The sequence below is a fragment of the Entelurus aequoreus genome, linkage group LG02, assembly GCF_033978785.1.
Source record: "Entelurus aequoreus isolate RoL-2023_Sb linkage group LG02, RoL_Eaeq_v1.1, whole genome shotgun sequence".
Classification (NCBI taxonomy): Eukaryota; Metazoa; Chordata; class Actinopteri; order Syngnathiformes; family Syngnathidae; genus Entelurus; species Entelurus aequoreus.
Window position 1 is genome coordinate 8,924,262 of NC_084732.1, and position 26,986 is coordinate 8,951,247.

Here is a 26,986-nt window from a genome sequence, read left to right on the forward strand (position 1 = left end):
CATCAAAGTACTGTACTTGTGTATACTACATTCTACTTCATCCAAGTACTGTACTTGTGTGTACTACATTCTACTTCATCAAAGTACTGTACTTGTGTGTATTTTTAATTCAGTCATTTAATATTGACCAATAGTATTTTTTATTTATTTAAAAAATATATTTTCTTTACTTTTATTTATTGTCTCCATGGACTTCTTTTCTTTTTAACGACTATTTAAAGATGAAAACAAATTAATTATATTTCTATTTCTGTTTATTTTAATCTTAATTTTTACATATTTATTCCTATTTGATTCTTAGTTACTTTTTAAACTAGTGTTAGGGTTAGGGTTAGGTTTAGGGTTGGAGTTGGGGTTAGGGTTAGGGTCAGGGTTGGGGTTAGGGTTAGGCATAAAGAAAAAGAGTTGGTTAGGGTTAGGGCTAGGGTTGGGGTTGGGTTTAGGTTTGGGGTTAGGGTTAAGGTTAGGGTTAGGTTTAAGGTTGGGGTTAGGGTTAGGGTTAAGGTTAGGCATTAAGAAAAAGGGTTGTTAGGGTTAGGGTTAGGGTTAGGGTTAAGGTTAGGGTTAGGGTTACGGTTAGGGTTGGGTTTGGGGTTAGGGTTAGGGTTAGAGTTAGGGTTAGGGTTAAAGGTCTTTTACCTTTAATATTATTATTATTATTATTAACAATTTACTTTCTATCCTTAACTATTCATATTTTTTATTACTTAAAGCACATGCTTTATAGTGTCATTTTTTCCCAACCAATATTTTTTGGTTGGGAAAAAAAAAAAAAAAAAAAAAATAAATAAATAAATAAATAAATAAATAAATAAATAAATAAATAAATAAATAAAATAAAATAAATAAATAAATAAATATACTATTATTTTTCAACAATAATTTAGCATAGGAAGTGAACAAGACTTAAATGACAAAATGTAAGAAAATAAAATACTATTGAAATCTAATCTATTATCATTATATTAACTCTAAAGGCCTTCGTGGGTTAGGGTTAGGGTTAGGGTTAGGGTTAGGGTTAGGGTTAGGCATAAAGGAAAATAGTTGGTTAGGGTTAGGTTTAGGGTTAGGGTTAGGGCTAGGGTCAGGGTTAGGGTAAGGGCTAGGGCTAGGGCTAGTGTTAGGGTTGGGGTTGGGGTTGGGGTTGGGGTTAGGGTTAGGGTTAGATTTGGGTTTAGGGTTCAAAGGTCTTTTACCTTTAATATTATTATTATTATTCTTAACAATTTACTTTTTATCCTTAACTATTCATATTTTTTATTACTTTAAGCACATGCTTTATAGTGTCATTTTTTCCCAACCAATATTTTTTAAACTATTGTGTTTTTATGTATTAATTTTATTTATTAAAAATAAAATAAAAAAAGTTTGTATTTAAAATAAATAAATACAAATAAATAAATAAATAAATAAATAAATAAATAAATAAATAAATAAATAAATAAATAAATATACTATTATTTTTCAACAATAATTTTGCACAGGAAGTGAACAAGACTTAAATGACAAAATGTAAGAAAATAAAATACTATTAAAATCTAATCTATTATCATTATATTCACTCTAAAGGCCTTAGTGGGTTAGGGTTAGGGTTAGGGTTAGGTTTGGGGTTAGGGTTAGGCATAAAGAAAAATAGTTGGTTAGGGTTAGGGTTAGGGCTAGGGTTAGGGTTAGGGCTAGGGTTAGGGCTAGGGTTAGGGTTGGGGTTGGGGTTAGGGTTAGGGCTAGGGTTAGGGCTAGGGTTAGGGCTAGGGTTGGGGTTGGGGTTAGGGCTAGGGTTAGGTTTATGGTAAGGATTTAGGGTTAGGGTTAGGGTTAGGCATAAAGAAAAAGTGTTGGTTAGGGCTAGGGTTAGGGTTAGGGTTGGGGTTGGGGTTGGGGTTAGGGTTAAAGGTATTTTACCTAGGGTTTACATATTATTATTATTATTATTAACAATTTACTTTCTATCCTTAACTATTCATATTTGTTATTACTTAAAGCACATGCTTTAAAGTGTCATTTTTCCCAACCAATATTTTTTAAACTATTGTGTTTGTATGTGTTCATTTTATTTAATAAAAAAAAAAAAAAAGAAAAAAGTTTGTATTAAAAATAAATAAATAAATACATAAATATACTATTATTTTTCAACAATAATTTAGCATAGGAAGTGAACAAGACTTAAATGACAAAATATAAGAAAATAAAATACTATTGAAATCTAATCTTTTATCATTATATTAACCTCTAAAGGCCTTGGTGGGTTAGGGTTAGGGTTAGGGGTTAGGGGTAAGGATTAGGGTTAGGGTTAGGGTTAAGGTTAGGCATAAAGAAAAAGAGTTGGTTAGGGTTAGGGTTAGGGTTGGGGTTAGGGTTAGGGCTAAGGTTATGGTTAGGGTTAGGGTTAGGGTTAGGGCTAGAATTAGGGTTAGGGTTAGAGTTACAGTTAGAGTTAGGGTTAGGGTTAGGGTTAAAGGTCTTTTACCTTTAATATTATTATTATTATTATTATTAACAATTTACTTTCTATCCTTAACTATTCATATTTTTTATTACTTAAAGCACATGCTTTAAAGTGTCATTTTTTCCCAACCAATATTTTTTAAACTATTGTGTTTTTAGTATTCATTTTATTTAATTAAAATAAAAAAATTAAAAATTGTATTTAAAATTAATAAAAACAAATGAATAAATAAATAATCGAATAAATAAATAAATATACTAATATTTTTCAACAATAATTTTGCATAGGAAGTGAACAAGACTTAAATGAGAAAATGTAAGAAAATAAAATACTATTGAAATCTAATCTTTTATCATTATATTAACCTCTAAAGGCCTTAGTGGGTTAGGGTTAGGGTTAGGGTTAGGGTTATGGTTAGGGTTTAGGGGTAAGGGTTAGGGTTAAGGTTAGGCATAAAGAAAAAGAGTTGGTTAGGGTTTGGGTTAGGGTTGGGGTTAGGGTTAGGGCTAAGGTTATGGTTAGGGTTAGGGTTAGGGTTAGGGTTAGGGTTAAGGTTAGGGTTAGGGTTAGGGTTAGGGTTAGAATTAGGGTTAGGGTTAGAGTTACAGTTAGGGTTAGGGTTAGGGTTAAAGGTCTTTTACCTTTAATATTATTATTATTATTATTATTAACAATTTACTTTCTATCCTTAACTATTCATATTTGTTATTACTTAAAGCACATGCTTTAAAGTGTCATTTTTTCCCAAACAATATTTTTTAAACTATTGTGTTTTTAGTATTCATTTTATTTAATTAAAATAAAAAATAAAAAATTGTATCTAAAATTAATAAAAACAAATGAATAAATAAATAATCGAATAAATAAATAAATAAATATACTAATATTTTTCAACAATAATTTAGCATAGTAAGTGAACAAGACTTAAATGACAAAATGTAAGAAAATAAAATACTATTGACATTTAATCTATTATCATTATATTAACTCTAAAGGCCTAGTGGCCACATGCGTGGACAGCACCTTTTAGCTCCTATTTCCAAAATGGTGTACACTACTGAATTGGGGTCTTATGGCCACTTATGTGGACACTTATACTGCCATCTGGTGGTGTCAGAAGAGTATAACATACAATGGAACTTGGGAAAAAAAGTGTAAAAATAAGAATTAGCATGTCACTACACAGGAAGTACACGTTTGTGTACTTATGGACTAAGTACATCATATCAAAATATGATTCTTAGTTTTTATTCTAATTAGAGTCCAATAAGCCCAAATAGCAAAGAGAAATAAAAAAAGCATGTAAACAAACAGCTTGGTCCTTAAGAGGTTAATAAATGATAGATATGATATTAATAATAATAATAATAATATTAATTAATTATATTAATAATGAATGAAATAAATGATATATATATGATATTAATAATAATAATAATAATATTAATCAATGATATTAATAATGAATTAAATGAATGATAGATATGATATTAATAATAATAATAATAATTAATTATATTAATAATGAATGAAATTAATGATGGATATGATATTAATAATAATAATAATAATATTAATGAATGATATTAATAATGACTTTGATAAATCTGGCATGTCTTCCTTCAAGGATGATGAGAAGTGAGGAAGAGGAGGAGAGTGAACTCACTGGTGTCGATGAAGAAGGCGTCCACGTAGACTTTGGTACACACGGAGCCTAAGATGAAGCCACAGGCCGGTCCGAACACTAACGTGGAAAATAAAATCCCTGCAAGAGAGAGAGAGGAGGCCACATGAAACACTACACTTGTCTGACAGCAGAGGGCGCCACTCAAACAACTAGTGACCTGCATCAATTAATGTGGCCCACCACATCATTTAAAGTGACCCAGCACACCCTTTCATGTGGCCCAGCACATCATTTAACATGGCCCAGCACATCATTTAAAGTGACCCAGCACACCCTTTCAAGTGGCCCAGCACATCATTTAACATGGCCCAGCACATCATTTAAATTGACCCAGCACACCCTTTCATGTGGCCCAGCACATCATATAAAGTTGCCCACCACATCATTTAAAGTGACCCAGCACACCCTTTCATGTGGCCCAGCACATCATTTAAAATGACCCTGCACATCATTCAATGTGGCCCAGCACATCATTTCAGGTGGCCCAGGACGTTATTTAAAATGGTCCACCACATCATTTAATGTTGCCCAGCACAGCATTTAATGTGGCCCAGCACATCATTTAATGTGGCCCACCACCTCATTTAATGTTGCCCACCACCTCATTTAATGTTGCCCACCACATCATTTAATGTGACCCAGCACACCCTTTCATGTGGCCCAGTACATCATTTAAAATGGCCCTGCACATCATTTAAAGTGGTCCACCACATAATTTATTGTGGTCCACCACATAATTTAATGTGGACCACCACACCATTTAATGTAGCCCAGCACATCATTTAATGTGGCCCAGCACATCATTTAAAGTGGCCCAGCACACCCTTTAATGTGGCCTAACACATCATTTAATGTTGCCCACCACATCATTTAATGTTTCCCAGCACACCCTTTCATGTAGCCCAGCACATCATTTAAAGTGGCCCACCACACCATTTAATGTATTCCAGCACATAATTTAATGTGGCCCAGCACACCATTTAACATAGCCTAGCACATCATTTAAATTGGCCCAGCACATCATTTAATGTGGCTCAACACATCATTTAAGTGGCCCACCACACCATTTAATGTATTCCAGCACATCATTTAAAGTGGTCCACCACATAATTTAATGTGGCCCACCACACCATTTAATGTAGCCCAGCACATCATTTCAAGTGGCCCAGCACATCATTTCAAGTGGCCCAGCACACCCTTTCATGTGGCCTAGCACATCATTTAAAATGGCCCGGCACATCATTTAATGTGGCCCGGCACATAGCCCAGCACATAATTTAAAGTGGCCCAGCACATCATTTCATGTGGCCCAGCACATCATTTAATTTGGCCCACCACACCATTTAATGAATTCCAGCACATCATTTAATGTGGCCCAGCACACCATTTAACATAGCCCAGCACATCATTTAACATAGCCCAGCACATCATTTAAAGTGGCCCAGTACATCATTTAAAGTGGCCCAGCACATCATTTAATGAGGCCCAGCACATCATTTTAAGTGGCCCAGCACATCATTTAAAGTGGCCCAGCACATCATTTAATGTGGCTCAGCACATCATTTAATGTGACCCACCACACCATTTAATGTATTCCAGCACACAATTTAATGATGGCCCAGCACACCATTTAACATAGCCCAGCACATAATTTAAGTGGCCCAGCACACCCTTCCAGGTGGCCCAGCACACCCTTTCAGGTGGCCCAGCACATCATTTAAAGTGGCCCACCACACCATTTAATGTATTCCAGCACACAATTTAAAGTGGCCCAGCACACCCTTTCATGTGGCCCAGCATGTTATTTAATGTGGCCCAGCATACCCTTACAGGTGGCCAAGCACATCATTTAATGCGGCCCAGCACTCCATTTTGCCAGAAAAAAATAGTCCATGCATATTTTGTAAGTGACATATTTAAGAATGCAGCCAAAATATTAAGATGCAGTTAAATCACGTTCTAAAAATGAAAATAGAAATAAATATTTTGATCTTCTGATTTCCCATCAGTCGTTCATCACAATGAACACATGACATCATCCTCACATTGTAACTTCTTTTTACAGCATTTATTACACTTTTACCTCCATAAAAGCGTGTTGTCATGTGCAGTAACACTGCAGACGTGTGTACGGTGTTGTCATGTACAGTAACACTGCAGACGTGTGTACAGTGTTGTCATGTACAGTAACACTGCAGATGTGTGTACAGTGTTGTCATGTACAGTAACACTGCAGACGTGTGTACAGTGTTGTCATGTACAGTAACACTGCAGACGTGTGTACGGTGTTGTCATGTACAGTAACACTGCAGACGTGTGTACAGTGTTGTCATGTACAGTAACACTGCAGACGTGTGTACAGTGTTGTCATGTACAGTAACACTGCAGACGTGTGTACAGTGTTGTCATGTACAGTAACACTGCAGACGTGTGTACAGTGTTGTCATGTACAGTAACACTGCAGATGTCCATGTACAGTGTTGTCATGTACAGTAACACTGCAGACGTGTGTACAGTGTTGTCACGTACAGTAACACTGCAGACGTGTGTACAGTGTTGTCATGTACAGTAACACTGCAGATGTCCATGTACAGTGTTGTCATGTACAGTAACACTGCAGATGTCCATGTACAGTGTTGTCATGTACAGTAACACTGCAGACGTGTGTACAGTGTTGTCACGTACAGTAACACTGCACACGTGTGTACAGTGTTGTCATGTACAGTAACACTGCAGACGTGTGTACAGTGTTGTCATGTACAGTAACACTGCAGATGTCCATGTACAGTGTTGTCATGTACAGTAACACTGCAGACGTGTGTACAGTGTTGTCACGTACAGTAACACTGCACACGTGTGTACAGTGTTGTCATGTACAGTAACACTGCAGACGTGTGTACAGTGTTGTCATGTACAGTAACACTGCAGACGTGTGTACAGTGTTGTCATGTACAGTAACACTGCAGACGTGTGTACAGTGTTGTCATGTACAGTAACACTGCAGACGTGTGTACAGTGTTGTCACGTACAGTAACACTGCAGACGTGTGTACGGTGTTGTCATGTACAGTAACACTGCAGATGTCCGTGTACAGTGTTGTCATGTACAGTAACACTTCAGATGTGTGTACAGTGTTGTCACGTACAGTAACACTGCAGATGTCCGTGTACAGTGTTGTCATGTACAGTAACACTGCAGACGTGTGTACGGTGTTGTCATGTACAGTAACACTGCAGATGTCCGTGTACAGTGTTGTCATGTACAGTAACACTTCAGATGTGTGTACAGTGTTGTCATGTACAGTAACACTGCAGATGTGTGTACGGTGTTGTCATGTACAGTAACACTGCAGATGTCCGTGTACAGTGTTGTCATGTACAGTAACACTGCAGACGTGTGTACAGTGTTGTCATGTACAGTAACACTGCAGATGTCCGTGTACAGTGTTGTCATGTACAGTAACACTGCAGACGTGTGTACAGTGTTGTCATGTACAGTAACACTGCAGATGTCCGTGTACAGTGTTGTCATGTACAGTAACACTGCAGATGTCCGTGTACAGTGTTGTCATGTACAGTAACACTGCAGATGTCCGTGTACAGTGTTGTCATGTACAGTAACACTGCAGACGTGTGTACAGTGTTGTCATGTACAGTAACACTGCAGATGTCCGTGTACAGTGTTGTCATGTACAGTAACACTGCAGATGTCCGTGTACAGTGTTGTCATGTACAGTAACACTGCAGATGTCCGTGTACAGTGTTGTCATGTACAGTAACACTGCAGATGTCCGTGTACAGTGTTGTCATGTACAGTAACACTGCAGATGTCCGTGTACAGTGTTGTCATGTACAGTAACACTGCAGATGTCCGTGTACAGTGTTGTCATGTACAGTAACACTGCAGATGTCCATGTACAGTGTTGTCATGTACAGTAACACTGCAGATGTCCGATGCTCCTCTCACTTATTGATCCCACGCCACATATTTCCTGCAGCTGATAAATAATCAAACAGGAAGTGGTGCAACATGGCGGCCGCTAAGTGGACAAGAAGAACCACAAACACCACACTCACACCCTTTGTGTACTGACTGACACTCTAGTACTTCATGTAGTACTTTGTAGTACTGCCATGTGGATGCCACTCTAGTATTTCATGTAGTACTTTGTAGTACTGCCATGTGGATGCTACTCTAGTATTTCATGTAGTACTTTGTAGTACTGCCATGTGGATGCCACTCTAGTATTTCATGTAGTACTTTGTAGTACTGCCATGTGGATGCCACTCTAGTATTTAATGTAGTACTTTGTAGTACTGCCATGTGGATGCTTCTCTAGTATTTCATGTAGTACTTTGTAGTACTGCCATGTGGATGCCACTCTAGTATTTCATGTAGTACTTTGTAGTACTGCCATGTGGATGCCACTCTAGTATTTCATGTAGTACTTTGTAGTACTGCCATGTGGATGCCACTCTAGTATTTCATGTAGTACTTTGTAGTACTGCCATGTGGATGCCACTCTAGTATTTCATGTAGTACTTTGTAGTACTGCCATGTGGATGCCACTCTAGTATTTCATGTAGTACTTTGTAGTACTGCCATGTGGATGCCACTCTAGTACTTCATGTAGTACTTTGTAGTACTGCCATGTGGATGCCACTCTAGTATTTCATGTAGTACTTTGTAGTACTGCCATGTGGATGCCCCTCTAGTATTTCATGTAGTACTTTGTAGTACTGCCATGTGGATGCCACTCTAGTATTTCATGTAGTACTTTGTAGTACTGCCATGTGGATGCTTCTCTAGTATTTCATGTAGTACTTTGTAGTACTGCCATGTGGATGCTACTCTAGTATTTCATGTAGTACTTTGTAGTACTGCCATGTGGATGCCACTCTAGTATTTCATGTAGTACTTTGTAGTACTGCCATGTGGATGCTACTCTAGTATTTCATGTAGTACTTTGTAGTACTGCCATGTGGATGCTACTCTAGTATTTCATGTAGTACTTTGTAGTACTGCCATGTGGATGCCCCTCTAGTATTTCATGTAGTACTTTGTAGTACTGCCATGTGGATGCCACTCTAGTATTTCATGTAGTACTTTGTAGTACTGCCATGTGGATGCTTCTCTAGTATTTCATGTAGTACTTTGTAGTACTGCCATGTGGATGCTACTCTAGTATTTCATGTAGTACTTTGTAGTACTGCCATGTGGATGCCACTCTAGTATTTCATGTAGTACTTTGTAGTACTGCCATGTGGATGCCACTCTAGTATTTCATGTAGTACTTTGTAGTACTGCCATGTGGATGCCACTCTAGTATTTCATGTAGTACTTTGTAGTACTGCCATGTGGATGCCACTCTAGTATTTCATGTAGTACTTTGTAGTACTGTGCACTGGGAAGCTAGTAAACACACATTTACTTGACTTAGCAGCGACAACATTTTAGGTCATCAATGTTATTTTATTATTATCTTTTTGTTCAACAGTAAGCAAATAATAATAACTTTGTTTTGCGGTTGTTATATTTTATAACACTTCTGAGTATCGTTTACGTTCATTTCAGTTTGTCCTAAGTGTGTTGCCGTAGTCAGGAAGTAGTCTTTGCCAGGAAGCCGAATGTCTTTTGTTGAGCCCTACAAAGTGTTATTCATTTTTGTTGGATTACTATTAGATTGTTTTGTGTCATGTTTGTGTGTCCTCTCAATTGCTCCGATGATTGCTATTCTGAATGTTGCAGGAATTGTATTACTGTGTATTATTTTTTTGGACTATTGGATTGTTTTGTGTCATGTTTGTGTGTCCTCTCAATTGCTCTGTTGATTGCTAGTCTGGATGTTGCTGGAATTGTATTGTTATTGTATTATTGTGTATTATTTTGTTGTACTACTATTGGATTGTTTTGTGTCATGTTTGTGTGTCCTCTCAATTGCTCTGTTTATTGCTATTCTGAATGTTGCTGTTATTGTATTGCTATTGTATTATTGTGTATTATTTTGTTGAACTATCGGATTGTTTTGTGTCATGTTTGTGTGTCCTCTCAATTGCTTTGTTGATTGCTATTCTGAATGTTGCTGGAATTGTATTGCTATTGTATTATTGTGTATTATTTTGTTGTACTACTATTGGATTGTTTTGTGTCATGTTTGTTTGTCCTCCCAATTGCTCTGTTGATTGCTATTCTGAATGTTGCTGGAATTGTATTGTTATTGTATTATTGTGTGTTATTTTATTGGACTAATTAAAACAATAAAACATTTTTAAAAAATGGTTAGCGCTTGCAAAAACTGCTGGGGCCCCCAGAAGTCCAGAAGTCCAGAAGTCCCGAAGTCCCGAAGTCCCGAAGTCCATAATTCCATTACCTCAGCGTTTGCTCCTTAAGGTCCAACTTGAGAGAGGAAGTCAAATCTTACACTCCATTATTCCTTCACAATCAACTTCGCGTCCAATACTTTAATTGCTTGTTCTAATTCATTTGGACGGAGCTAAACTTTGAATTAGCGCCGCGGGGCCGAATGTAAATCTTTTATTGATCGACCCCAGCCCGCGTTGGAGCGGACAAAAAGGTAATCAGCGGAATATGACAGCCGGCAGAAGGACCAGCGAGGTCTTTAGGAGAGGACAGGAAAAGGTTTTAGAGGGAAGGAGACCACCTCTCTAAGCTGGGATCAGTTTGACACCAGGAAAAAAACCTCAAGCAACATAAGCACATAATGTTCCGGCACACAAAAACTTGCAACAAGGGGGCGGGGCATCTGCAACTGTTTGAAGGGGTCTACGTAGGGGTTTGTGTATGGTAGTCCATGGGTGCGTGTTTTGTCCACAAGCCTTGGTCAAAAGCCCCTCACGTGACAACAGCGCCATGTTTAGAACAAACTCTGAAACAAAGTTGTCCTTAGTCTCTCTGTAGACTGCTCTGGGGTGACTTAGCCCAGACCAGTGCAGAGGGAGCCAACTTGTAGATAAGGATTGCTTTTGGTTCCACCAGCAAACTCATCCCAAAGGTTTGTCATCTCCAGTTGTCCAGGCTCTCATATTGATCATAGCTTTCCTATGCAGAGTAGAAAGCTTCTCCAATATGTTATCCAATTTGCGAATCAATTTCAAAATGGACAAAGTCTGAATGTTCACAGCCTTTGGGCTCCTCGAAGGGCAAACATTTTCCCTCGTCAGAGGTCACATGACGTGACCACCTCTGAGGAAGGCAACGGTTAGATGGATCGGGAAATAACCACCCAAGTCTGGCTATAACAATAACAAATTGCATCCTCCAACAGCTGTCTTTGTCTTCCGAGTTTGTTGATAGACCCGAGCAACGCTCGATCCAATCAGCAGATGACCTGCTGATAGATATCTTAGACCAGGGGTGTCCAAACTACGGCCCCAATCAGCCAATCTCCTTGTTAAACCTGTCACAGGTCCCCCGAAGAAAAGGGAAACCTGCAAAACAGGCTTGGAGGGATGAAAAAGCCTCTGTGTTTTTTCCTCTCCACCCTGGTATTGATATAAATATATATATATATATATATATATATATATATATATATATATATATATATATATATATATATATATATATATATATATATATATATATATATATATATATATATATATATATATATATATATATATATATATTTATATATTTTAATTATATATTTATTTCATTAATTTTGTATACAATTTTTAGTTCCTTTATTTTTTTAACAATATGTATATTTTGATATATTTTACTGCATCAAAATAAAAATAAATAAAAATAAAATATAATTTAAAAAATACAATTTTTATTTTTTTATTTGCTTTTTTAATTCATATTTATTTATTTCATTTATTTACTTATTTTGTTTATTTTATTTATTTCATTTATTTTTATTACCAATGTGTATATTTTTTATATATTTTACCACATCAAAATTAAATCTAAAAAAAAATTAATCAAATGAAAAAAATACAATCTTTATTTCTTTTAAATGTCCTTATTTTTTTATTCGTATTTATTTCATTTATTTTATTTGTTGTATTTATTTAATCTATTTTGTGTGTTTTATTTGTATTTTTATTTTATTTGTATTTTCTTAATTTTCGTAAAAAAAATTTATCAAATGAAAAAAATACAATCTTTATTTCTTTTAAATGTCCTTATTTTTTTATTCGTATTTATTTCATTTGTTGTATTTATTTAATCTATTTTGTGTATTTTATTTGTATTTTTTATTTTATTTGTATTTTCTTAATTTTCGTAAAAAAATATATAAAATGTATCAAATTAAAAGAATACAATCTTTATTTTATTCATTTTTTCCTTTCTTTTTTGCATATTTAAATATCATATAAAATAAATCAAAATGTACTGATAAAAATAAATGAAATGAATTAAATACAAAATAAAAATATTCTATACAAAAATACATTTTTGTATATATATATATATATATATATATATATATATATATATATATATATATATATATATATATATATATATATATATATATATATATATATATATATATATATATATATATATATATATATATATATATATATATATATATATATATATATATATATATAATGTGAAGTGTTGGATACCTATTAGAATTTGTATTTGCACATTTTGTATATCTAGCAGCTTAAACATGCCAAACATTAGTAAGTGTGGACACTGTTTTGCATTTTCCCATCATGCTTTGTAATGAATTTAAAAGTTAAAAAAAAAAAAAGTTTTTATGGTGAATGGATGTTTTTTTTATAACATCCACAAAGTTCAGTGACCATGTCTGTGGACATTTAGTGGGGTTTTTTTTTGCACCATGACTAGGGAAGGTTGTTTGCATCAGGTCATTCAAATTAATGCTGCACTCAAGACATAATTCAAGGTCAATGATCTGTGATTGTTAAAGTGATTGTTGAAGTAAAAAAAATAAAATTTTAAAGTTGTATTTTTTGGCAATACTACTTAAAGCCAAAAGCAGTGAAGTTGTCAGGTTGTGTAAATGCTAAATAAAAAGAGAATACAACAAATAATTTTCAACTTATATTCAATTGAATAGACTGCAAAGACAAGATATTTCATGTTCACACTGGAAAACTTTGGTATTTTTTGCAAATAATCATGAAGTTAGAATGTAATGGCAGCAACACATTGCAAAAAAGGCATTTTTACCAGTGTGTTACATGGCCTTTCCTTTTAACAACACTCAGTAAAGGTTTGGGAAGTGAGGAGACACATTTTGGAAGTGGAATTCTTTCCCATTCTTGCTTGATGTACAGCTTAAGTTGTTCAACAGTCTCCCTTCTCATATTTTAGCTGCCACACATGTTCAATGTCTGGACTACAGGCAGGCCAGTCTAGTACCCACACTCTTTTACTATGAAGCCACGCTGTTGTAACACCTGGCTTGGCATTGTCTTGCTGAAATAAGCAGGGGCGTCCATCCATAAGCTGTATGTACCTTTCAGCATTAATGGTGCCTTCACAGATGTGTAAGTTACCCATGCCTTGGCCACTAATACACCCCCATACCATCACACATGCTGCCTTTTACACTTTCACCCTAGAACATGTCTTGACCACTAATACACCCCCATACCATCACACATGCTGCCTTTTACACTTTCACCCTAGAACAATCCGGATGGTTCTTTTCCTCTTTGGTCCGGAGGACACGACATCTACAGTTTCCAAAAAAACAATTAGAAATGTGGACTCATCAGACCGCAGAACACTTTTCCACTTTGCATCAGTCCATCTTAGATGAGCTCGAGCCCAGCGAAGCCGACGGCGTTTCTGGGTGTTGTTGATAAATGGCTTTGGCTTTGCATAGTAGAGTTTTAACTTGCACTTACAGATGTCGCGACCAACTGTAGTTACTGACAGTGGGTTTTCTGAAGTGTTCCTGAGCCCATGTGGTGATATCCTTTACACACTGATGTGGCTTTTTGATGCAGTACGGCCTGAGGGATCCAAGGTGTGTAATATCATGGCTTACGTGCAGTGATTTCTCCACATTCTCCGAACCTTTTGATGATATTACAGAGCGTACATGGTGAAATCCCTAAATTCCTTGCTAATAGCTGGTTGAGAAATGTTGTCCTTAAACAATTTGCTCAGGCATTTGTTGACAAATGTTTGCGAACGACTGAGCATGTCATGGAAGCTGCTTTTATACCCAATCATGGCGCCCACCTGTTCCCAATTAGCCTGCACACCTGTGGGATGTTCCAAATACGTCTTTGATGAGCATTCCTCAACTTTCTCACTCTTTTTTGCCACTCGTGCCAGCTTTTCTGAAACATGTTGCAGGCATCAAATTCCAAATGAGCTAATATTTGCAAAAAATAACAAAGTTTCCCAGTGTGAACATGAAAGATCTTGTCTTTGCAGTCTATTCAATTGAATATAAGTTAAAAAAAAAGTGTTGTATTCTCTTTTTATTTAGCATTTACACAAGGTGACAACTTCACTGGTTTTTTTTAAATAAATAATCGCCACTTTCATGCTAGATTGTTCTTGGAAACATGAAAGGTTTGATGAAATTCCGATGATCTTCCCAGCGTGTTGCTGAATCAGCGTGTTGCGCAAGACGGAGGCCGCAGGAGGACAAGGTCACGGGAAGAATTGCACGCCGGCATTATGGCGGCGTTCAATCACTGGCAAAAGGTGCGCCAATAAGAGCGAGCCGGGGCCGAACGCTGAGTCAGCGCCCGCCGCTTCCTCGCCTGTCCCGGCGAGGGAGCGTAATAACTCCAGTGGAGTGAAAAGATTTTGCTGCAGTGGCCGCGCATGCAGCGCTTCATTACACGCATTACGGCCATGAAAGGAGGCGGCCATGTGAGCAAAGGAGCCACGCTGAGCCGCCAACAACACCCGGGCTCTCTTTTGTCGTAAACAATCCCAGGGCGCTCACAGCGCCTTCTACTCCGTGTTTATTGCGGGGAATGACACAATGCGGAAATGTTAGTTTAGTCTCCATGTATGTTTTCATGTGACTCTGATGGCATCCAAGTGACACACATCAATCAATCAATCAATCACATGTGACATCACTGCTTGCTAAACAATGCCATCGCTTCTTCTGAGGGTACAAGCAAACCCCTGCCTATTAGTGGAATTCTTTCAATTCTACAATGTTTTTTTGTGTTTTTTTGCTTTTTTTTCATTTGTATTTATTTTATTTATTGTATTTATTTTATTTATTTTATTAATTCTTTATTACATTTTTAGTTCCTTTATTTTTTTTAACAATATGTATATTTTGATATATTTTACTGCATCAAAATTAAATAAAAAAAGAAAGAAATCAAATTAAAAAAATATTATCTTTATTTTTTTTATTTGCTTTTTTAATTCATATTTATTTCCATCCATTTTTTACCGCTTGTCTCTTTTTTGGGGTCGCGGGGGGGTTGCTGGAGCCTATCTCAGCTGCATTCGGGCGGAAGGCGGTGTACACCCTGGACAAGTCGCCACCTCATCGCAGGGCCTCGTATTTGTTTCATTTATTTATTTTGTTTATTTTATTTATTTCATAAATTGTTTTATTACCAATGTCTATATTTTTGTTATATTTACTACATCAAAATTAACTCTAAAAAAAATAAATCAAATGAAAAAAATACAATCTTTATTTTTTTGAAATTTGCTTATTTTTTTATTCGTATTTATTTCATTTGTTGTATTTATTTAATCTATTTTGTGTATTTTATTTTTATTTTTATTACCAATGTGTATATTTTTGATATATTTTACTACATCACAATTAAATCTAAAAAAAAATAAATCAAATGAAAAAAATAAAATCTTTATTTTTTTTAAATTTGCTTATTTTTTTATTCGAATTTATTTCATTTATTGTATTTGTTGTATTTATTTCATGTATTTTGTGTATTTAATTTTTATTTTTATTTTATTTGTATTTTTTTAATTTTCTTTTACCAATGTGTATATTTTTATATATTTTACTATATCAAAATTAAATAAAACAAGTCGCCACCTCATCGCAGGGCCTCATATTTATTTCATTTATTTCATTTATTTATTTTGTTTATTTTATTTATTTCATTTATTTTTTTTATTACCAATGTCTATATTTTTGTTATATTTACTACATCAAAATTAACTCTAAAAAAAATGAATGAAATGAAAAAAATACAATCTTTATTTTTTTGAAATTTGCTTATTTTTTTATTCGTATTTATTTCATTTGTTGTATTTATTTAATCTATTTTGTGTATTTTATTTTTATTTTTATTACCAATGTGTATATTTTTGATATATTTTACTACATCACAATTAAATCTAAAAAAAAAAAAATCAAATGAAAAAAATAAAATCTTTATTTTTTTTAAAATTTGCTTATTTTTTATTCGAATTTATTTCATTTATTTTATTTGTTGTATTTATTTCATGTATTTTGTGTATTTAATTTTTATTTTTATTCTATTTGTATTTTCTTAATTTTCTTTTACCAATGTGTATATTTTTATATATTTTACTATATCAAAATTAAATAAAACAAGTCGCCACCTCATCGCAGGGCCTCGTATTTATTTCATTTATTTATTTTGTTTATTTTATTTATTTCATTTATTTTTTTATTACCAATGTCTATATTTTTGTTATATTTACTACATCAAAATTAAATCTAAAAAAAAATAAATCAAATGAAAAAAATACAATCTTTATTTTTTTTAAGTTTGCCTATTTTTTTATTCGTATTTATTTCATTTGTTGTATTTATTTAATCTATTTTGTGTATTTTATTTTTATTTTTATTACCAATGTGTATATTTTTGATATATTTTACTACATCACAATTAAATCTAAAAAAAAAAAAATCAAATGAAAAAAATAAAATCTTTATTTTTTTTAAATTTGCTTATTTTTTTATTCGAATTTATTTCATTTATTTTATTTGTTGTATTTATTTCATGTATTTTGTGTATTTCATTTTTATTTTTATTTTATTTGTATTTTCTTAATTTTCTTTTACCAATGTGTATATTTTTATACATTTTACTATATCAAAATTAAATCAAAAAATGTATCAAATTAAAAAAATACAATCTTTATTTTATCCATTTTTTTTCTTTCTTTTTTTATATTTAAATATCATATAAAATAAATCAAAATGTACTGATAAAAATAAATGAAATGAATTAAATACAAAATAAAAAAATTATATACAAAAATGCATTTAATTTTTTTTTACGGTAACACTTATTCATTTAATAACCTTGAATTAAATCGGGATTTTATGAATTGCTTATCTTATAATTTTAGGTGTTCCTTCAAAACCACTGGATTGCAACAGAAATTATAAAACTGTATGTATATATATATATATATATATATATATATATATATATATATATATATATATATATATATATATATATATATATATATATATATATACTGTATATACATACATATATACATATATTCATATACATATATACATGTATATAAATGTTTATATGTTTCTATATGTATATATATGTATAATACTGTATTGATGTTTTACTTGTTTTATGGCGCACAGACTTAAAAGTAGACACTAGATGGTGGTACAAGCACATACTCAGAGCTCATTGTCTAATTACTGTACGGTTTGTATTTTTTATAACTAACACTAGTAATAATGAATCATGTTAATAGTAAAAACACCACCTGGCTTCCTTATTGGCCGCTGTCTGCTCGGTCGTCCACAAGCTTCAACGCTTGAAAAGTGTTTGTCCGTCTTAAACGTTGTTGGTAAATGAGAGACGATGAGATATTATCATCACACTTCAACATCTCTAACAAGTAAGTGCTGCCGAGTAATCTATCGATTAGTTACTTCGATTAATTGGATCCAACATAATAGTGAGAGTCCAGTCCATAGTGGATCTAATATAATAGTGAGAGTCCAGTCCATAGTGGATCTAACATAATAGTGTGAGAGTCCAGTCCATAGTGGATCTAACATAATAGTGAGAGTCCAGTCCATAGTGGATCTAACATAATAGTGTGAGAGTCCAGTCCATAGTGGATCTAACATAATAGTGTGAGAGTCCAGTCCATAGTGGATCTAACATAATAGTGAGAGTCCAGTCCATAGTGGATCTAACATAATAGTGAGAGTCCAGTCTATAGTGGATCTAACATAATAGTGAGAGTCCAGTCCATAGTGGATCTAACATAATAGTGTGAGAGTCCAGTCCATAGTGGATCTAACATAATAGTCTGAGAGTCCAGTCCATAGTGGATCTAACATAATAGTGTGAGAGTCCAGTCCATAGTGGATCTAACATAATAGTGTGAGAGTCCAGTCCATAGTGGATCTAACATAATAGTGAGAGTCCAGTCCATAGTGGCTCTAACATAATAGTGTGAGAGTCCAGTCCATAGTGGATCTAACATAATAGTGAGAGTCCAGTCCATAGTGGATCTAACATAATAGTGTGAGTCCAGTCCATATTGGATCTAACATAATATTGTGAGAGTCCAGTCCATAGTGGATCTAACATAATAGTGTGAGAGTCCAGTCCATAGTGGATCTAACATAATAGTGAGAGTCCAGTCCATAGTGGATCTAACATAATAGTGAGAGTCCAGTCTATAGTGGATCTAACATAATAGTGAGAGTCCAGTCCATAGTGGATCTAACATAATAGTGTGAGAGTCTAGTCCATAGTGGATCTAACATAATAGTGAGAGTCCAGTCCATAGTGGATCTAACATAATAGTGAGAGTCCAGTCCATAGTGGATCTAACATAATAGTGTGAGAGTCCAGTCCATAGTGGATCTAACATAATAGTGTGAGAGTCCAGTCCATAGTGGATCTAACATAATAGTGAGAGTCCAGTCCATAGTGGCTCTAACATAATAGTGTGAGAGTCCAGTCCATAGTGGATCTAACATAATAGTGTGAGAGTCCAGTCCATAGTGGATCTAACATAATAGTCTGAGAGTCCAGTCCATAGTGGATCTAACATAATAGTGTGAGAGTCCAGTCCATAGTGGATCTAACATAATAGTGTGAGAGTCCAGTCCATAGTGGATCTAACATAATAGTGTGAGAGTCCAGTCCATAGTGGATCTAACATAATAGTGAGAGTCCAGTCCATAGTGGCTCTAACATAATAGTGTGAGAGTCCAGTCCATAGTGGATCTAACATAATAGTGAGAGTCCAGTCCATAGTGGATCTAACATAATAGTGTGAGAGTCCAGTCCATAGTGGATCTAACATAATAGTGTGAGAGTCCAGTCCATAGTGGATCTAACATAATAGTGAGAGTCCAGTCCATAGTGGATCTAACATAATAGTGAGAGTCCAGTCCATAGTGGATCTAACATAATAGTGAGAGTCCAGTCCATAGTGGATCCAACATAATAGTGTGAGAGTTCAGTCCATAGCGGATCTAACATAATAGTGTGAGAGTCCAGTCCATAGTGGATCTAACATAATAGTGTGAGAGTCCAGTCCATAGTGGATCTAACATAATAGTGTGAGGGTCCAGTCCATAGTGGATCTTACATAATAGTGAAAGTCCAGTCCATAGTGGATCTAACATAATAGTGAGAGTCCAGTCCATAGTGGATCTAACATAATAGTGAAAGTCCAGTCCATAGTGGATCTAACATAATAGTGTGAGAGTCCAGTCCATAGTGGATCTAACATAATAGTGTGAGAGTCCAGTCCATAGTGGATCTAACATAATAGTGTGAGGGTCCAGTCCATAGTGGATCTTACATAATAGTGAAAGTCCAGTCCATAGTGGATCTAACATAATAGTGAGAGTCCAGTCCATAGTGGATCTAACATAATAGTGTGAGAGTCCAGTCCATAGTGGATCTAACATAATAGTGTGAGGGTCCAGTCCATAGTGGATCTAACATAATAGTGAAAGTCCAGTCCATAGTGGATCTAACATAATAGTGTGAGAGTCCAGTCCATAGTGGATCTAACATAATAGTGTGAGAGTCCAGTCCATAGTGGATCTAACATAATAGTGTGAGAGTCCAGTCCATAGTGGATCTAACATAATAGTGTGAGAGTCCAGTCCATAGTGGATCTAACATAATAGTGTGAGGGTCCAGTCCATAGTGGATCTTACATAATAGTGAAAGTCCAGTCCATAGTGGATCCAACATAATAGTGAGAGTCCAGTCCATAGTGGATCCAACATAATAGTGAGAGTCCAGTCCATAGTGGATCTAACATAATAGTGAGAGTCCAGTCCATAGTGGGGCCAGCAGGAGACCATCTCGAGCGGAGACGGGTCAGCAGCGCAGAGATGTCCCCAACCGATGCACAGGCGAGTGGTCCACCCCGGGTCCCGACTCTGGACAGCCCCAGATAATAACCCCTCCATTATGGCTAGTTATGGAGGCTAACTCAACCAAACCAGTATCTCTCAGGGCTCCAGTCCACTCTCCCATCCACTCTTCTACTTACGCTTTTATGAAAAATCCAGTCGTAAAAAAACCTCATCCAGAATTGTGGTTCCGTATAAGTGCCATTTTGGCTTAGAGACTAGCTCCAGTCCTGCACCCATCACTGATAATAATGCTTTCCTTTGCTGTGTGGTCCATAGGGCCTTTTTAAAATGCTCGAGTCTGGGGATCAACAGCATTAATCATTTATACATTGACAACTCTGTTGCCTCTTTCCAGCAACTTGTGTGATACATTTTCACTCCCTAGTCAACACTTATCACTTATGCCCTGAGTTTCTAGGATAGGATAGGATAGGATAGGATAGGATAGGATAGGACTTTATCGTCATTGCACAAGTACAACAAAACTATGTTTTCAGCACAAACCCGTTCAAGATGAGACCAACAAACAGTGTACAGGGTTACAAACAAACAGTGTACAGGGTTACAGAACAGGAACGCTGATGGGTCGCCAGAAGCGCCCCGTAAAAGATGGGAAAAAGGTAAAACGCTGGGGAAGAGGATGAGTAAAAAAATACAATCTAGACTGGGCTCCTAAGGGGGCCTAGTCTGGAGTGGGAAAAAACCTCCAAGCCATGCACACATAAACATGTTACATTTATTCACGACAACCCGCAACAGAGAGGTGGGGGAGTTGGGCCCCTGGAGGTCGACTGCTGCTATAAAGCGCTGCCAGCCGTCCATCACCCCGAAGGGGAATCGAGCGGTGGTGAAGGCGTGGGGTGGGGGTGGGGGTGTGTATATGCCCATTGTCTTGGGTGTGTTGATGCAGTGTCCATAGGCCTGGGGCCGTTCTGCGTGCAAGCAAAAGTTCGATTGATGATTGTAAATAATGTAAATAATTCAATGTGATTATCTTGTGTGATGACTGTATTATGATGATAGTATATATGATAGTATATATCTGTATCACGAATCAATTTAAGTGGACCCCGACTTAAACAAGTTGAAAAACTTATTCGGGTGTTACCATTTAGTGGTCAATTGTACGGAATATGTACTTCACTGTGCAACCTACTAATAAAAGTCTCAATCAATCAATCAATCGACTCCAGGTGTCGTTGAGGAGGGAGGGAGGTCAAAAGCGTCCATCGTTGAGGTGCCCTCGGGGGGATGTTTTCATAACAGCCTGCTCCTGTTGTTGCAGCGTCAAGGCCATTCGAGGGAGTCAAATCGTACATTAAGATTTTAGTTTTTCCGCGAGCAGACATTACAATGGCCTGTCTGTTCTATCCGTCCATGCTGGCCCTCATATCCAGCTTTTCCATGATGTGATCCATCTCGCGATTCAGTTCAGAAATCGCCCCAGTCTGTGATCCCACAGCCCGGCCCAAACCGTCCATTGTGACGAACAGCCTTTGGGCTCCTTGAGTGGCTGCCATCGTCTTACTCAATTTGACGATACACCAGAGCAATGCCCAGCCCAATCAGCAGGTGCCCCGTGATCATGGTTCCAAATAGGTAGATGTCTTCCACGTCCTCCATGGAAAGGACTGAGAGGCACATGATTCTCCATTCAGCCAGGCTCCCCAGAACCTCTTTTAATCGTCGAAAAGATTTTGTCAATTGAGTCGAGAGTCCAGCTGATCATTTCCATGTCTGATGTTTAGATTTGGAGGCTTCAAGAAAGTGTAGACAAGACAAAAACAAAGAGAGCAAGCAGAGAGAAGACGGGAGCGGGAAAAAATGCGACCGCCCTCACCGGAGGCAAGACAGAAAAGCTAGTAAGATGTAGGCGAGTCTGATTAGAAGTACTTTCTTAAAGGAACAGTACTCCTTGGTGTTTCACGCAGACGTAACCAGCCTGTGGATCAAATACTTCTCTGCCTCAATCCAACACAAAATGTATTTCTATACTTTGACTCGGCGTCTCTCTGGAATACCACAAAGTTCTGTATGCTTTATATTTGTGTCAACAAATATGTCTACCGGGTATGCTGCTGTTCAAAGGTCATTTGCTCCCACTGAAGGTGTCAAGAGACCCTGAGGTGCACCCAGGGGGGGTCACAAAGCTCAGCAGGTCCCAGGGGGAACCTTTGTGGTCCGCCAGCTGCCACCGTGACCCAGTTGTGGATAGAAAATGGCGCTGAGAAAGTGGGACACACCTTTATCGACACAAACACCAGCAAGTGTCGGAGCTGGAGACGGTGGGGGGGGGTGGGGGGGTCATGACCTCGTATGTGAGGTATCAGTCCCAGCCGATCAATAGTCCAATCCCACCACATGTTGGGCTTCTAAAGGACGCCATCGTGTCGTCGGGGAGGCACACACATTACTGAGCGCTCTATTACGTGCACTTTGACAAGAACGAGGCAGTAGGCGGCATCAAATGTTTCTCTTGCCAAGGTTGGTAGAAGGTGGGGATCGAACCAGGAACCCTGAGGTTGCTGACACGGCCACTATCCCAACTGTGCCATGCCGTCCCCTACGTATATTCACGAAATTTCGAGCTAATGCGACGAAATTTCGTTCTTATCTGTACTGTAAAGTTCGAATTTGAATGACAATAAAAATGAAGTCTAAGTCTAATATATATATGTCTATATACATATATAGACATATACATATACATACATATATACACACCTACTCAGTGGCCCAGTGGTTAGAGTCTCCGCCCTGAGATGGGTAGGTCGTGAGTTCAAACCCCGGCCGAGTCATACCAAAGACTATAAAAATGGGAGCCATTACGTCCCTGCTTGGCACTCAGCATCAAGGCTTGGAATTGGGGGTTAAATCACCAAAAATGATTCCCGGCCGCGGCCACCGCTGCTGCTCACTGCTCCCCTCACCTCCCAGGGGGTGATCAAGGGTGATGGGTCAAATGCAGAGAATAATTTCACCACACCTAGTGTGTGTGTGACAATCATTGGTACTTTAACTTTAATACATACATATATACATACTGTACATACATACATAAATATATAAATACATATATATATATATATATATATATATATATATATATATATATATACTATATATACTGACTATATATATAAAAATGATACATATATATATATATATATAATTTTTTTTGTGATTTTATTTATTTTTTTATTTTTATATATATATATATATATATATATATATATATATATATATATATATATATATATATATATATATATATATATACATATATATATATGTGTGTATATATATATATATATATATATATATATATATATATATATATATATATATATATATATATATATATATATATATATATATATGTGTGTATATATATATATATATATATATATATATATATATATATATATATATATATATATATATATATATATATATATAAATACACACATATATACATCTATATACTGTATATATATATATATATATATATATATACATTTTTTTATTTTATTTATTTATTATTATTATTATTTTTATGTTATTTTATTTTTTGTAATTTTTTTTTGTTGAATTTTTTGTGATTTTATTTTATTTTTATTTTTTTTATTGTTTATTTCAAGTTTTCAAGTTTATTATTCTTCGGTCAATCGTCAACAAAATAAACAAACAGTTGTACATTCTTAAATTGAAAATGAAAATGTTGCAGACCGAAAGGGTTTAGGCTGAAGTTGAACACTTATCGCGCCTAACCCTATAAACAATGTCAAGTACAAAATAAACTTCCGAAAATTATTGAATGTCCATTGTACAACATATTATAAATACACATTATACATAACATAAACACAGTTCAATTATATACACAGTAAAGGCATGTGAAATATCCTTGTAGACATGTTAAACCTTTGTACCAATTTATATACTATATACAAACAATTGTACTTCCATTATTATTTATAACCCACATTTAGTATTTGAATTAACATTGATCATAGTATTAACTACTGTGTTGATTCTAGAGTGATATATTTTTTCAAGACATTGGTCTTAAAGTGTTTTTTAAATGTGTGAATAGAAGTGGAACATTTGAAGGAATAATCCAAGCTGTTCCACAGTTGAACCCCCCTGACAGAAACACATCTACTTTTTAATCTTGTTCTTATCTTAGCTTTCTGGAAGACAGCTGAACCTCTGAGGTCATAGGGACTCTCTCTGGGTTTAAACCTCTCCTGTAGACACCCAGGCAGCATGTGGTTATGAGCTTTGTACGTCACAATAGCAGTGTTGAGGTCAACAAGATCGTGCAGTTTTAATGTTTTTCATTTAATAAACAGAGCATTGGTATGGTCATGATAATCTGCATAATTTACAATTCTAATCACTTTCTTTTGAAGTAAGAATTTAATGTTTGATTTGTAATTGTTACCCCAGACTTCGACACAATAATTAAGATAAGGGAGTACAAAAGAGTTATATAACATGATAAGAGCCTTTTGATTTACGGAGTTTTTGATTTTATGTAACATAGCAATATTTTTTGCCATCTTTGTCTTAAGTATATTTATGTGCAGTTTCCAATTTAATTTATCATCTATATAGATTCCCAAAAATGTTGTTGAATACACCCTTTCTATCTCCATATCATCAATTCTTATATGACACTATTTGTTATTTTTCCTATTTCCAAAAATTATATATTTTGTTTTATTTAGGTTGATTGATAGTTTATTGGCATCAAACCATTGCTTTAGTATGTGGAGTTCACTCTCTACAGTCCCTAAGAGTTGGCCAAGGTCTTGCCCAGAACAGTACAGACTTGTATCATCAGCAAAGAGAATACAGTTGAGTTTTTTAAAGATTTTACAGATATCATTAATGTACAATAAAAACAAGTTTGGTCCCAATACAGAACCTTGGGGTACTCCATGTGTTATAATCTTTTTATCTGAATCTACATTATTCATATGCACGTCCTGTTCTCTGCCACCAAGATAACTTTTCAACCAATCATGAGCAAGACCTCTAAAACCATACCTCTGCATTTTGTTTAAAAGTAATGTATGATGGATGGTGTCAAAGGCCTTGCTCAGGTCAATAAAAAGGCCAACAACAAACTCCCTCTTATCAATTGCAGTGGTTACCTCCTCAACTAGTTCCATCACTGCCATGGAAGAGGACCTGTTTGGTCGAAAGCCGTATTGGTGTTCACTTAGCAAGTGATGCTTGTCAATAAAACTGTCTAATCTTGACACAAATAATTTTTCAAGGATTTTTGAAAATTGTGAGAGTATAGAAATCGGCCTATAGTTGGTGAACTGATGCTTATCTCCACTTTTGAAGATGGGAATAACTTTTGCCGTTTTCATTTTCTTTGGGAAAACACCTTTTATAAAAGAAATATTACATATATAAGTGAAGGGAACAGCTATAAAATCAACAATTTCCCTGATCAGAGAAAAGTCCAAGTCACAGCAGTCTGTTGACTTCTTGTTTTCTTGAGAATTTACAATTTCTGTGATTTCACTTTCATGAATGGGGGAAATAAAAAACGATTCTAAGTTGCTTTGAATGGTATGTTCATTCAATTTTAACACTGTTTTCGGGTTGTACAATTTCATTTGCTAAATTAGGTCCAACGTTCACAAGGAAGGTGTTAAAAGCATCCGTTATTTCCTTAGAGTCATTTATAGTTTGATTATTTTCTATGAAATAGCTTGGATGTTCCTTATTTGTCATGTTTTTTTTTAATGATACCATTCAAAACTTTCCACGTACCCTGGATGCTATTTTGATGTTGTTCTAATAGGTTACAGTAATATGTTCTTTTGCTGTGCTTTATTATTTGTGTTAACTTATTTTTATATGTTTTATATTTGTGTTCTGTGCTTTAAATGTCTTCTGTAAAGATAATTTTTCTTTTTGCAGGACTTCAATAGTCCCTTTGTGATCCATGGTTTGTCCTTACCAGTGCTGTCCTTAATGTCATGTTTTTTAATTGGACAGTGCTTATCATACAATGTTATGAAAATGTTAAGAAAATGTTCGTATGCCTCATCTGGGTCTGTGGAGGTGTAAACCTCCCCCAGTCTTGAGCACATAACTCAGACTTGAATGCTGCCATAGTTTCTGGCGTTTGATGTCTAACAAATCTATATTGAACTGCTTTTTTGGTCCCTCTCTGATGAAAGAAATTGTGTAAAATACTGAATACAGGTAGATGATCACTTATGTCATTGAGTAGTAGTCCTGCTGTTATTTCATTCTCTGGTTGATTGGTGAAAATGTTATCTATCAGTGTGGCAAAGTCTACTGTTATTCTGCTTGGTTTTATGATAAGAATCAAGATATATATATATATATATATATATATATATATATATATATATATATATATATATATATATATATATATTATATATATATATATATATATATATATATATATATAATTTTTTTTTTTTTTAATTTATTTTATTTATTTATTTTTAATTTTTTTTGCGGTTTTATT

General features: G+C 35.2%; 1 protein-coding gene across 2 annotated transcripts in view; it reads right to left on the minus strand.

Moving 5' to 3' along the window:
* LOC133662194 (solute carrier organic anion transporter family member 3A1-like) overlaps window positions 1-26,986 on the minus strand; it is a 60,896-nt gene that overhangs the window by 10,226 nt on the left and 23,684 nt on the right. For both annotated transcript variants that reach the window (XM_062065968.1, XM_062065958.1), the window contains exon 3: window positions 4,113-4,211. In XM_062065968.1, coding sequence (XP_061921952.1) covers window positions 4,113-4,211 — 99 coding nt within the window. The remainder of the gene's footprint in view (window positions 1-4,112; window positions 4,212-26,986) is intronic.